At 45.3% G+C, this 12,318-nt stretch overlaps 1 protein-coding gene across 2 annotated transcripts in view; it reads right to left on the bottom strand.

Annotated features, from left to right (window-relative positions):
- kdm5a (lysine demethylase 5A) overlaps positions 1–12,318 on the bottom strand; it is a 408,944-nt gene that overhangs the window by 361,512 nt on the left and 35,114 nt on the right. For both annotated transcript variants that reach the window (XM_072484202.1, XM_072484201.1), the window contains exon 2: positions 3,890–3,967. In XM_072484202.1, the coding sequence (XP_072340303.1) occupies positions 3,890–3,967 (78 nt within the window). The remainder of the gene's footprint in view (positions 1–3,889; positions 3,968–12,318) is intronic.

Here is a 12,318-nt window from a genome sequence, read left to right as displayed (position 1 = left end):
AATGATTTCAAATTTGTCATCATTACAAAGACATGGTTACACGGTAATCGAGGATGGGCAATAAATATTGCAGGGTGCACAGCATTTCTGAAAGACAGACATGGCGGCAAAGGAGAGGAGGTAACCTTGATAAGTAAGGACATTAGTGAGAAAGGATTTGGCCTCAATAGATCATGAAGTCGAATCAGTACAGGAGTTGATTTGGGGGCATATATTAGCATGGAAAAAGGATTGGTTCATGGTCAAGAAGCAGAGAACGGGGCGTGAGGTGATGAATTTTGGGCAGACTAAGACAAAGAAATGCACAGTAAAACCGTAGGATGCTCGGACCAGAGGGAGCTTGGGGTTCATGTCCAAAGTTCCCTAAAGACAGCAGGACAGGTAAACAAGGTGGTTAAGAGGGCAGATGGGGTACTTACCTTCATTGGCGGAGGCATAGAATACAAGAACAGGAAGGTTATAAAATGCTGGTTTGGTCACAGCTGGAGTAGTGTATGCAGTGTATAGGAAAGATGTGATTGCATGGGAGAGCGCTGAGGGGATCCACCAGGATGCATTTCAGTGATGCAGAGAGGCCGATTAGGCTGGGGCCTAGCACCAGAGGGGAGGGAGGGCACGAGAGAGAGTGACCCTTAGTAGAGGGGTCAATACCAGGGAGCATAGTTTAAGTTAAGGTGCAGGAGATTTAGAGGGGAATTGAGGAACAACCTTTTCACCCAGAAGGTGGTTTGAATCTGGAACTCACTGCCTGAAAAGGTGGGAGAGGTCAGCAAACCTAGATGAAGAGACAGAGTAATCTAAGTCATTCAAACACTTTGTAAATAGCTGAAGCCCCAGAACTGATTCACAACATTTAAGAAGCATTTAATGAGCACTTGAAACGCCACAGCATAGCAGTTTACAGACCAAGTACTGGAAAATGGGAAGATAGGTGTTTGATGGATGGCGCAGACATGATGGGCCGAATGGCCACGGTGCTGTAAAATGCTGACTCTTAAGAATCATAAAGCAGAGCATTTTCAAGTTGGCTTGCTGCCACTGCAAGAGGCACAAGAATCAGTGCTGGGGCTTCAGCCATTTCCAAATATATGAATGACTTGGATTACTCTGACTCTTCATCTAGGTTTGCTGACAATTCAATGCTAGGTAGAAATGAGAGTTGCCAGGAGGAGACAGGGAGACTACAAAGAGATATAAACAGGTTACGTGAATGGACAACAAGAAAGCAGATGAAGTATAATGTAAGTGGCAAAAGGGGGGGGGACATGGCCACAAGGACGGTTAAGGACCAAAGGGGACAGCACGTCATGGTCAGCGGTGTCCTGGACGGGAGTCCTGGTAAATGCGTACGCAGGTTTAAAAAAAAAAGATCATGGCGGACATCCCGGATGCTGATACCTACCAACTAATCATGGGGGCTGTGTACAGGACCCGCTGGCGGACCAATCGAACGCAAGATCGAGGAAAAGGACGAGTATGACTAGGGAGCTGAGAACATTCATGGAGGACCCATGGTGGTTCTTACAACCTGGTGAGAAGAAATTCCCGTTCTTTCACCGGTCCACAAAGCGTACCCAAGAATAGACTTCTTTGCAGTGGGGAAAACGGTGCTTCCAGGAGTAGTAAGAGCGGAATATTCTGCGATAATTATCTCTGACCATGCTCCACAGTACATGGACGCGAAGTTGGAGACAGGCCATGTCCAACGGCCCAAGTGGAGGTACGACACAAGCCTCGTGGCCGATAAGGGCTTCTGCCAGAAAATATCACAAGCTATAGGCAAGTACACCACAAATAACCAGAGCGAGGAGGTCTCACCCTCCACGCTCAGAGGCACTGACAGCGGTGATTAGGGGAGAGATTATAGCCTACAAGGCACATAGAGACAGGGAAAAGTGTGTGACGAGGCAAAAACTGATTGACTGCATTCTGGAGGTCAACTTCGAGGCCCCGACTGTGTAGCTTCTGGCAGAGAGGAAAAATCTACAGATGGACTTTAACCTGCTATCCACCAGGAAAGCAGTGCACCAACTCTGCCAGACACAAGGAAAATGCTGGCCGGCGACTGGCTCACCAGCTGAGAAAGCAGGCAGCCACGAGAGAGATAGCTCAGGTGAGGAACAGCAGAGGCAGACTGGTAACTGAGAGAAAAAAATAAAAAAAGAGGTCAACCATGTGTTGAGACCTTTTACCAAGGACCGTATACCTCCGAACCCTCCGATGGGGACGCAGAGATGAAACGGTTCCTCGATGGACTGGACATGCCTGATTGGACTGGGAGAGATCATGGAGTGTATCACCTCCATGCAGGCAGGGAAGGCACCGGGACCGACCGCTTCCCGAATGAAATTCACTCCAGTCCTGGTCCCACGCCGACGCGAAATGTTTGCAGACTCATTAGTGAGGGGCACCCTGCCTCCTACGCTAATACAGGCCACGATATTGACAAGGACCCGACAGAATGCAGATCATACAGACCCATTTCGCTACTCTATGGAGATGCGAAAATACTCGCAAAAGTCCTGGCCAAGAGTTTGGAGAATTGTGTACCAGATGATCAGACGGGCTTTGTCAAGGGTAGGCAGCTAACTGCGAACATCAGGCAGTTGCTAATGTAATAATGACCCTACCTGAGGAGAGAACACCAGAGGTGATCGTCACCCTGGATGCATAAAAGGCCTTCGACAGAGTCGAATGGAAGTAACTCAGAGGTACTGGAGCGGTTTGGGCTGGGGATGGGGTTCACCTCATGGGTGAAACTCCTGTGCAAAGCCCCCAAGGCATTGTATACCACCAGCTCTGAGTATTTCCAGCTACAGAGGGGCACAAGGCAGGGATGTTCACTATCCCCATTTCTGCTCGCCTTGGCAATTGAACCCCTGACAATCGTCTTGCGAGATGTGAAAAGTTGGAAGGGTATCCAAAGAGGAGGCAGAGAGCACAGAGTCTCACTCTATACGGGTGACCTGCTCCTCTATATCTCGGAACCACAGAACAGCCTGAGAGCAATCATGCAACTGCTGGAAGAGTTTGGAGCCTTTTTGGGTTACAAACTCAACCTGGGCAAGAGCGAGGCATTCCCGGTGAACCCGAATGGGGGTGGGACAGAGCTGGAGGGCAACCATTCAAACGAGCTCAAAACAAATTCTGCTACCTGGGGATCCAGATAGCCCATGACTGGACACGGATTTACAGGTGGAATTTTGCCAGCCTGGTGGAGGAAGTTAGAAAGGACCTACAGAGGTGGGGCTCATTCCCACTCTCCCTGGCGGGGGGAGTGCAGACGAACAAAATCGACGTACTGCCAGGGTTCCTCTCTTGCTTTTGAGATCCATAACAATCTTCATCCCCAAGGCGTTTTTCCACAAAGTAGACAAAATGATCATGGTGTGTGTGTGTGTGTGTGTGTGTGTGTGTGTGTGTGTGTGTGTAAGAAGGAAAAGCATGGGCAGTCTGGCCCTGCAGTATCTACAGTATAACCATTGGGCAGCCACAGCCAAAAGGGTGAACGGGGTGGATACGAGAGCCAACACTGAATGAGCCAAACACAGAACCCTCTCAGGTTCTCTCTTCTTCACCTTCCTCCTCTACCCTACCCTCTTTCCATCAAAACCCCTCATTCCACCCCCCACCGCTTCCTTCTCACCTCCATATCCCTCTTCGTTCCCCCCCTCATCTCCCTCGGCCTCCCCTTCACACTGTACCCTTCATCCTCCTCTTCCCCCTCCCACTTCTATGCCTCTGTTCTGAATGAAAGGAATTTGCTGAAACCTAAATTCGGTTTCTCTCTTCAGAGTATTTTTTATACTTCATAATTCCAGCATCCGCAGTATTTAAATTCATTAACAATTTGGTCAAGCTTCATGATACAATGCAATTTCCTTCTCACCTCAAGCTCATTGAGTCGCTGTATTCTTGGTGTAAAGTGGAAGTTTTTCACCTCACAGGCAAAAGGTGGTTGCCAATCCTGAAAAGGAAATTGAAAGTTTTTAACTCAAGTAAAATCTACATCTATTCCTCATTCGCAAGTCAAAATGTTTTGAACTTACAGTTTCTGAACAATATTTAAAGATAAACGTGCAATAAAGAGGGCTAAAAGGGGTCATGAAATAGCTTTGGCTAACAAGGTTAAGGAAAATCCCAAAGCCTTTTATTCGTATATAAGGAGCAAGAGGGTAACTAGAGAAAGGATTGGCCCACCCAAAAACAAAAGAGGGAATTTATGCGTGGAGTCAGAGGAAATGGGTGAGATTCTTAATGAGTACTTTGCATCGGTATTCACCAAGGAGAGGGACATGACGGATGTTGAGACTAGGGATGGATGTTTAAATACTTAGGTCAAGTCGGCATAAGGAAGGGGGACGTTTTGGGTATTCTAAAAGGCATTAAGGTGGACAAGTCCCCTGGTCCGGATGGGATCTATCCCAGGTTACTGAGGGAAGCGAGGGACGAAATAGCTGGGGCCTTAACAGATATCTTTGCAGCATCCTGGAGCACGGGGGGCAAGGTCCCGGAGGACTGGAGAATTGCTAATATTGTCCCTTTGTTAGCAGAGATAATCCAGGGAATTACAGACCTGTGAGTTTGACGTCAGTGGTAGGCAAGCTGTTGGAGAAGATACTGAGGGATAGGATCTATTCACATTTGGAAGAAAATAGACTTATCAGTGATAGGCAGCATGGTTTTGTGCAGGGAAGGTCATGTCTTACAAACCCAATAGAATTCTTTGAGGTTGTGACAAAGTTAATTGATGAGGGAAGGGCTTGAGATGTCATATACATGGACTTCCGTAAGGTGTTTGATGAAGTTTCCCATGGCAGGTTGATGGAAAAAGTGAAGTTGTATGGGGTTCAGGGGAGATGGATGCTAGATAGCTAGGTGGATAAAGAACTGGCTGGGCAACAGGAGACAGAGAGTAGTGGTGGAAGGGAGTGTCTCAAAATGGAGAAAAGTGACTAATGGTGTTCCACAGGGATCCGTGCTCGGATCACTGTTGTTTGTGATATACATAAATGATCTGGATGAAGGTATAGGTGGCCTGATTAGCAAGTTTGCAGATGATACTAAGATTGGTGGAGTTGCAGATAGCGAGGACGACTGTCAGAGAATACAGCAAAATATAGATAGATTGGAGAGTTGGGCAGAGAAATGGCAGGTGGAGTTCAATCCAGGCAAATGTGAGGTGATGCATTTTGGAAGATCTAATTCAAGAGCGGACTATACGGTCAATGGAAGAGTCCTGGGGAAAATTAATGTACAGAGAGATCTGGGAGTTCAGGTCCATTGTACCCTGAAGGTGGCAACGCAGGTCGACAGAGTGATCAAGAAGGCATACAGCATGCTTGCCTTCCTCGGACGGGGTATTGAGTACAAGAGTCGGCAGATCATGTTACAGTTGTATAGGACTTTGGTTAGGCCACATTTGGAATACTGCGTGCAGTTCTGGTCACCACATTACCAAAAGGATGTGGATGCTTTCGAGAGGGTGCAGAGGAGGTTCACCAGGATGTTGCCTGGTATGGAGAGTGCTAGCTATGAAGAAAGGTTTAGTAGATTAGGATTGTTTTCGTTGGAAAGACGGAGGTTGAGGGGGGACCTGATTGAGGTCCACAAAATTATGAGGGGTATGGACAGGGTGGATAGCAACAAACTTTTTCCAAGAGTGGGGGTGTCAATTACAAGGGGTTGTTAGACGTTTTAGTTGCTGTGAAATGAAGAGTCTAAAGTTCTTGTTCCTTTTCACCAAACACCATTTATTTCACTTCCACAGCCTCTGCACAAAACACCATCTCACAGAGGCCACCTGAAGCCCCTTTACGTATCAGTGTCAATTAATGGATACTTAACATATATGAGACAACTAATTGCAATGTCTCTTAACCCATGACTTAAGTCTCCCCTTCCTTGGGAGAAAAAAAAAAATTAGGTGAAAACAAAATTTCAAGAAATTCAAAAACACACACATGACCCCCCTTTTCTTTTTGTTTGGACGAGAAAGAAAAAAAAAGTCACAGAAACAAGCGTCCTTCATTAACAATATCCAAAAGTTTCTGTGAACTCGCCCCTCTTTTCGTAAAACAGTCTGACAGTTGATAGCTCCTGTCGACCCATTTAATTTTTGTTATTTCCCCTCTGTCCAACATCTGCTTCAAACTTGCGATGTCCATCTGTAACCTCTTTTCATTGACACTTTTTGTAGAGTGCACATTTTCCCACAGGGATTTATTGTCAATGTGACAGTTAATAGGTATAAATCCCCTAATCCCAAAATTTCTGTCAATATCATACTTATTTAAAAAGCCATATCCACTGCCTCTACAAGGCTTAACATCTCAGCAGCCAAAGTGCTTTTTACCACTCTCCTTATTTTCTTTGTTTCCCACACAAGTGGGCAACATTTACCATTGCTCCCCAAAAGGAAAATTATAAAACCTCCTGTGCTTGAAACCCCATCACATAAATTTGCATAAGACGCATCACGATAAACTATGAGTTTCAAGTGCTTACGGTCACCTAAAACCCGAGAACTTCAAAACACACTCCTGCATTTTTAGTTTGGCCAACGCTTTATTTGCTCTTATTATGTCTTCCACTTTGGGATCATTCATTTTTGTACTCAACCCCAAGACATCAAAACTCACGTCCGGTCTAGTCTGTCTACCTAACCAGTTCAGTTGCCCAATTGAACTTCGTAGTTGCTCTTTTTCTATCTTTGAAACCATTGCGTCTTTTTGTGAAACTCGGCCATGACTAATTGCTATTGGGGTGATGCTTTCCAAATAAGATTGCTGACGTAAAGTTGCCCCTAATTTTAGAGTGGCTTTAGAGTGGTTTCACAGGTCGGCGCAACATAGGGGGCCGAAGGGCCTGTACTGCGCTGTAATGTTCTATGTTCTATGTTCTAATTTAGTCTGTCCAATTTCCAGTCCAATATATTTAAATGCACCAGAAGCCTGACTTCCAACCCTGAATTCTTTCCTCAAACCAGAGATTACAATAGCTTCAAAATCACTAGTCCCACCCCACAAAAAATCATCGACATGCATCATAAAAATGCCAGAAAGATTTCCTTTATACTGCCAGTAAAACATTGCAGGATCTGCTTTCAACTGGCAACAGCCTAACTTAAACAAAACTGACCGTACCAAAATATACCAGACTCTAGATGCATCATTTAATCCTATACACATTTGTTCAGCTTCCAGAGTACCCCTTCTGTGTTAGCTGCTTCTTTAGGAGGACGGAGAAAAATGTCTCTCTGGAGCTGATGCCCCTGCAAAAAGGCAGCTTTTATATCTATAGATTTGCATTCCCGTGCCTTTGTGGCTAATAGAGCCAAGAAGATCTTTAAAATAACATTTCCTGTTGTAGGTGAATCTACCCTTAAATCCTGATTATCATAGAATTTACAGTGCAGAAGGAGGCCATTCGGCCCATCGAGTCTGCACCGGCTCTTGGAAAGAGCGCCCTACCCAAGGTCAACACCTCCACCCTATCCCCATAACCCAGTAACCCCACCCAACAGTAAGGGCAATTTTGGACACGAAGGGCAATTTATCATGGCCAATCCACCTAACCTGCATATCTTTGGACTGTGGGAGGAAACCGGAGCACCCGGAGGAAACCCACGCACACACGGGGAGGATGTGCAGACTCCGCACAGACAGTGACCCAAGCCAGAATCGAACCTGGGACCCTGGAGCTGTGAAGCAATTGGCTATCCACAATGCTACCGTGATCTTCTAAGTTGTCTTCATATCCCCTTGCCACAAGCCTGGCCTTTGCCTTATAAGTTCCATCTGGAAGAACCTTTACCATCCATGCTAATGAAATTATTCACTCTGGTAATATTGCAGGGGATCACCACTCTTTTCAGCAACTTCAGAGTATTATCATCCCCAAACCTGAAACTTGTGGAACTTTCAAATTCCTTCACCTTGTTATGATTTTCAGCATTCAAGGAGTCCAGGTAACATTTTAACCAGTCAATTCCACATACAGTAGATGTGCAGCCACTGTCCAATACAGCACAGTTGAAGGATTCTGCAACCAACACCCTCATTACCGGCGTAAAACTGCTCGTCAATAGGACAATGCCTTCTTTCTGGTCACTATCGTTTTCCTCTTCTGACTCTTCCGTGTCATGTGTCGCTTCAAACACTCTATCATAACGAGTTGGACAGTTGAAAGCATAATGGTATTGAGAGTCACATCGAAAACATGGATTTATCATGCCCCGTGCATTTCTGGGGTTCATCTTCCTATTGTAGGTTCTAACTGGGTTTCTGTCTTCATAATTTCCTTGTCTCGGTCTCCTTCTATAGTCTTGAGCCCTGTTCGTAGCCATACGATTTCGCCATCCAGTTACTAGTGTATCTTCCATATTCTGCCTTATTGCAGGCTGACCTATTTGGGTCATCAGAGCCATCGGAATCAAATGTTTCCCCAGAAACTTTTGTAAAGCTTTTGTCATCTGTTCGAATAAGGTATCCTTATCAGTAAACTGAACTCCTGTCAAAACCAGGAGCCTATCCATGTTGCTCACTCTAGCACAGTCAAGTAATTTAAAGGCCACCACAGACTGGAAATTCCAGGTTGTGTTTCTGCAGCCTTTTATATAGTCTGCCAAATTCCATTATATAGTCTTCCATGGAGATATCCTCCATTTTCCGGAACTTATCAAATTCCGACCATGCTTCATGCACACTTAACAAGTCAACTTTCTTGTAAATCTGATCCATATAATGTAATAAAGTCTCCAGACCTTCTTCTGAGTCTAGCTCTTCCAATTCCAGCTCAGAAAGCACTTTGTTTCGGATTTTACTGTCATATGGTAGAGAAAGAGCCAATGCCATACCTTGTTTTCTCTTTCCCAAAGCAGTTACTTTAGTCCACATAACTTCTGCACTTCTCCATTGGTCGTGCAATTCCCTTTCAGAAAATATGGGAGGATAGTCATATCCAGCCATCTTTATCCTGGGTTCAGCCATGTATCTTTTTTTTTTCCTTCTCACTCACTCCTTGGTTTGATCAGGAAAAGTTGTATCTTTCTAAACTTCACATTTGCACAGCAACCATCCTCTGCTACCATTGTTAGACATTTTAGTAAATCGTACGACCATGTGGCCTTACAGAGCCAATTTGGACTGTGGGAGGAAACCGGAGCACCCGGAGGAAACCCACGCACACACGGGGAGGATGTGCAGACTCCGCACAGGCGGTGACCCAAGCCGGAATCGAACCTGGGACCCTGGAGCTGTGAAGCAATTGTGCTATCCACAATGCTACCGTGCTGCCCTCAAATCTAACATCTAAATGTTCTAGTTCTATTTTGTTATGCCCCTCACTTACAATTAGTTTAATGGGTCTTTTTACATTATTTTCCCCCTCCCCTTTTCATTCAGCCACGTTCCTTAAACACAATAATCTCTCTGCTTCCTAACTTTTCTCTCTGCTTCCTAACTTTTCTTTTTAAAATGTACTTTTCTGCTTCAATATTCCTTTCTGCTGCAAAAGATTGATTATCTTTTACGTCAATTCTGCTTTGTCTTTTCAGTGAGGATGAAATCAAACAGTTTACAATATTTCGGAGTTCCCTCTCCTGGCAATACCATCAAAATCACTGCCCCAGTGACATCAACAACAGCAAAAATCAATATTCTGTAAGCAATAATTTAAACAAAGTCAAATTTGAATGATAAAGAAACTTGGAATCTAATCATAATGTTTAGGTCTGTATCAACCACTCTATTAATCGTGAGATTCAATTAGAAATGTTTCGCAAATTGATTTATCATTTATGAGGAAACTAGCATCGAGGACAGCACATTCACATCTTACTGATCAGCATCTCTGAAGGGTTTTTGCAATAATGCATCAGTTATTAAAACCATTGTTTAATGCTGCAGGGGAATAAAATCTAAAACTCCTGGTTCAGGGCTTTTCAGGTTCCAAATTCTATCGGCTTCTTTTTCAATCCGATTAGTTCAAAAGGAACAAGGATTGTTTACAGATTTGATTAACCAGGATTGGAGTTCATGTCCTTGTATATTGGGTTAGCTCATTTGACACAACTCCGGCTTCTGCGGCAAACATTTGTGGTTAATCCCACATCAGGATGCAGAAGATTAACAAACAACCCAATATAGTACCGAGGGAAGGAGCACCACTGGATTGTCAAAAGCTGCCTCGAGAACGGTGGTCCAGACTGGATTAAAACTGGGAGAACAAAGAAAATTACAGCACACGAACAGGCCCTTCGGCCCTCCACGCCTGCACAAACCATACTGCCCGTCTGAACTAAAACTCCCTACCCTTCCGGGGACCATATCCCTCTATTCCCATCCAATTCATGTATTTGTCAAGATGCCTCTTAAAAGTCACCATTGTATCTGCTTCCACCACCTCCCCCGGCAGCGAGTTCCAGGCTCCCACCACACTGTACAAAAAAACTTCCCTATTCTAAACTTTTCCCTGGCAACTTAAACCTATGTCCCCTAGTAATTGACTCTTCCACCCTGGGAAAAAGCTTCTGACCATCCATCCTGTCCATTATTATTTTGTAGACAGCCCCTCAACCTCAGTCGTTCCAGTGAGTACAAATCGAGTTTATCCAACCTCTCCTCATAGCTAATGCCCTCCATACCAGGCAGCATCCTGGTAAATCTTTTGTGCGCCCTCTCCAAAGCCTCCACATCCTTCTGGTAGTGTGGCGACCAGAATTGAACACTATACTCCAAGTTTGGCCTAACTAAGGTTCTCTACAGATGCAACATGACTTGCCAATTTTTAAACTTAATGCCCCGGCCGATGAAGGCAAGCATGCCGTATGTCTTCTTGACCACCTTATCCACATGTGTTGCCACTTTCAGTGACCTGTGTACCTGTACACGGAGATCCCTCTGCCTATCAATACTCTTAAGGGTTCTGTCATTTACTCTATATTTTCCCATCTGTACTGGACCTTCCAAAATGCATTACCTTATATTTGTCCGGATGAAACTCTATCTGCATTCTATCCCCCCCCCCCAAAGTCTCCAAACAATCTAAATCCTGCTGTATCCTCCGACAGTCCTCATCGCTATCCACAATTCCACAAACCTTTGTGTCATCCGCCAACTTACTAATCAGACCAGTTACATTTTCATCAAAATCATTTATATATATTACAAACAGCAACAGTCCCAGCACTGATCCCCAAGGAACAGCACTAGTCACAGCTCTCCGATTAGAAACGCACCCTTCCACTGCTATCCTCGCTCTTCTTTATAATAATAATTCTTTATTGTCCCAAGTAGGCTTACATTAACACTGCAATGAAGTTACTGTGAAAATCCTCCAGTCGCCACATTCCGGCGCCTGTTCGCGTACAGAGGGAGAATTCAGAATGTCCAATTCACCTAACAGCACGTCTTTCGGGACCTGTGGGAGGAAACCGGAGCAACCAGAGGAAACGTGCAGATTCCACCAGACAGTGACCCAAACCCGGAATCGAACCTGAATCCATCTTGCCAACTCGCCTCTGATCCCGTGCTACTTCACCTTCTGTACCAGTCTGCCATGTGGGACCTTGTCAAAGGCCTTACTGAAGTCCATGGAGACAACAATGCAATTAAATACTGCTTCCGAGAAACCCCATCTAACCCAAGGGCCAATTTAGCATTTGCCAATCGACCTATCTTGCATATCTTTGGACTGTGGGAGGGAACCCATGCAGGCATGGGACAAGTGCAAACACCACACAGACAATCACCCAAAGCTGGAATCAAACCCGGGTCCCTGGCGCTTTGAGCCAGCAATGCTAACCACTGTGACACCATGCTGCCCCAAACAGGGACCTCCGGTGGTGGCCAGAGTGAATGGTTGCATATTTGGTGGCTCTCGCTCAAGGGGGATTTTTTTGCTCCTTCCCCACCTGAATGTTGTGGTGTTTGAGGGCAAAACGTTGGGACAAACAACAATGAAGAACAATACAGCACAGGAACAGGCCCTTCGGCCCTCCAAGCCTGTACCGGTCATGATACCAACCTTTGCCAAGACCCTCAGCACTTCCTTGTGCCATTTCCCTCTATACTTATCCTATCCATGTGTTTGTCAAGATGCCTTTTGAACGCCATTAATGTATCTGCTTCCACAACCTCCCCTGGCAATGCGTTCCAGGCACTCGCCACCCTCTGCGTAAAAAACCTGCCTCGCACGTCTCCTCTAAACCTTGCCCCACGGACCTTAAACCTATGCCCCCTGTTGACTGATCCCTCCACCCTGGGAAAGAGTGCCTGCCCATCCACTCTATCCATGCCCATCATAATCTTGTAGACC

The sequence above is a fragment of the Scyliorhinus torazame genome, chromosome 19, assembly GCF_047496885.1.
Source record: "Scyliorhinus torazame isolate Kashiwa2021f chromosome 19, sScyTor2.1, whole genome shotgun sequence".
In the NCBI taxonomy this organism is placed as follows: Eukaryota; Metazoa; Chordata; class Chondrichthyes; order Carcharhiniformes; family Scyliorhinidae; genus Scyliorhinus; species Scyliorhinus torazame.
Note: the sequence above shows the minus strand (reverse complement) of the source record. Positions and strands in the feature narration are given on the sequence as shown.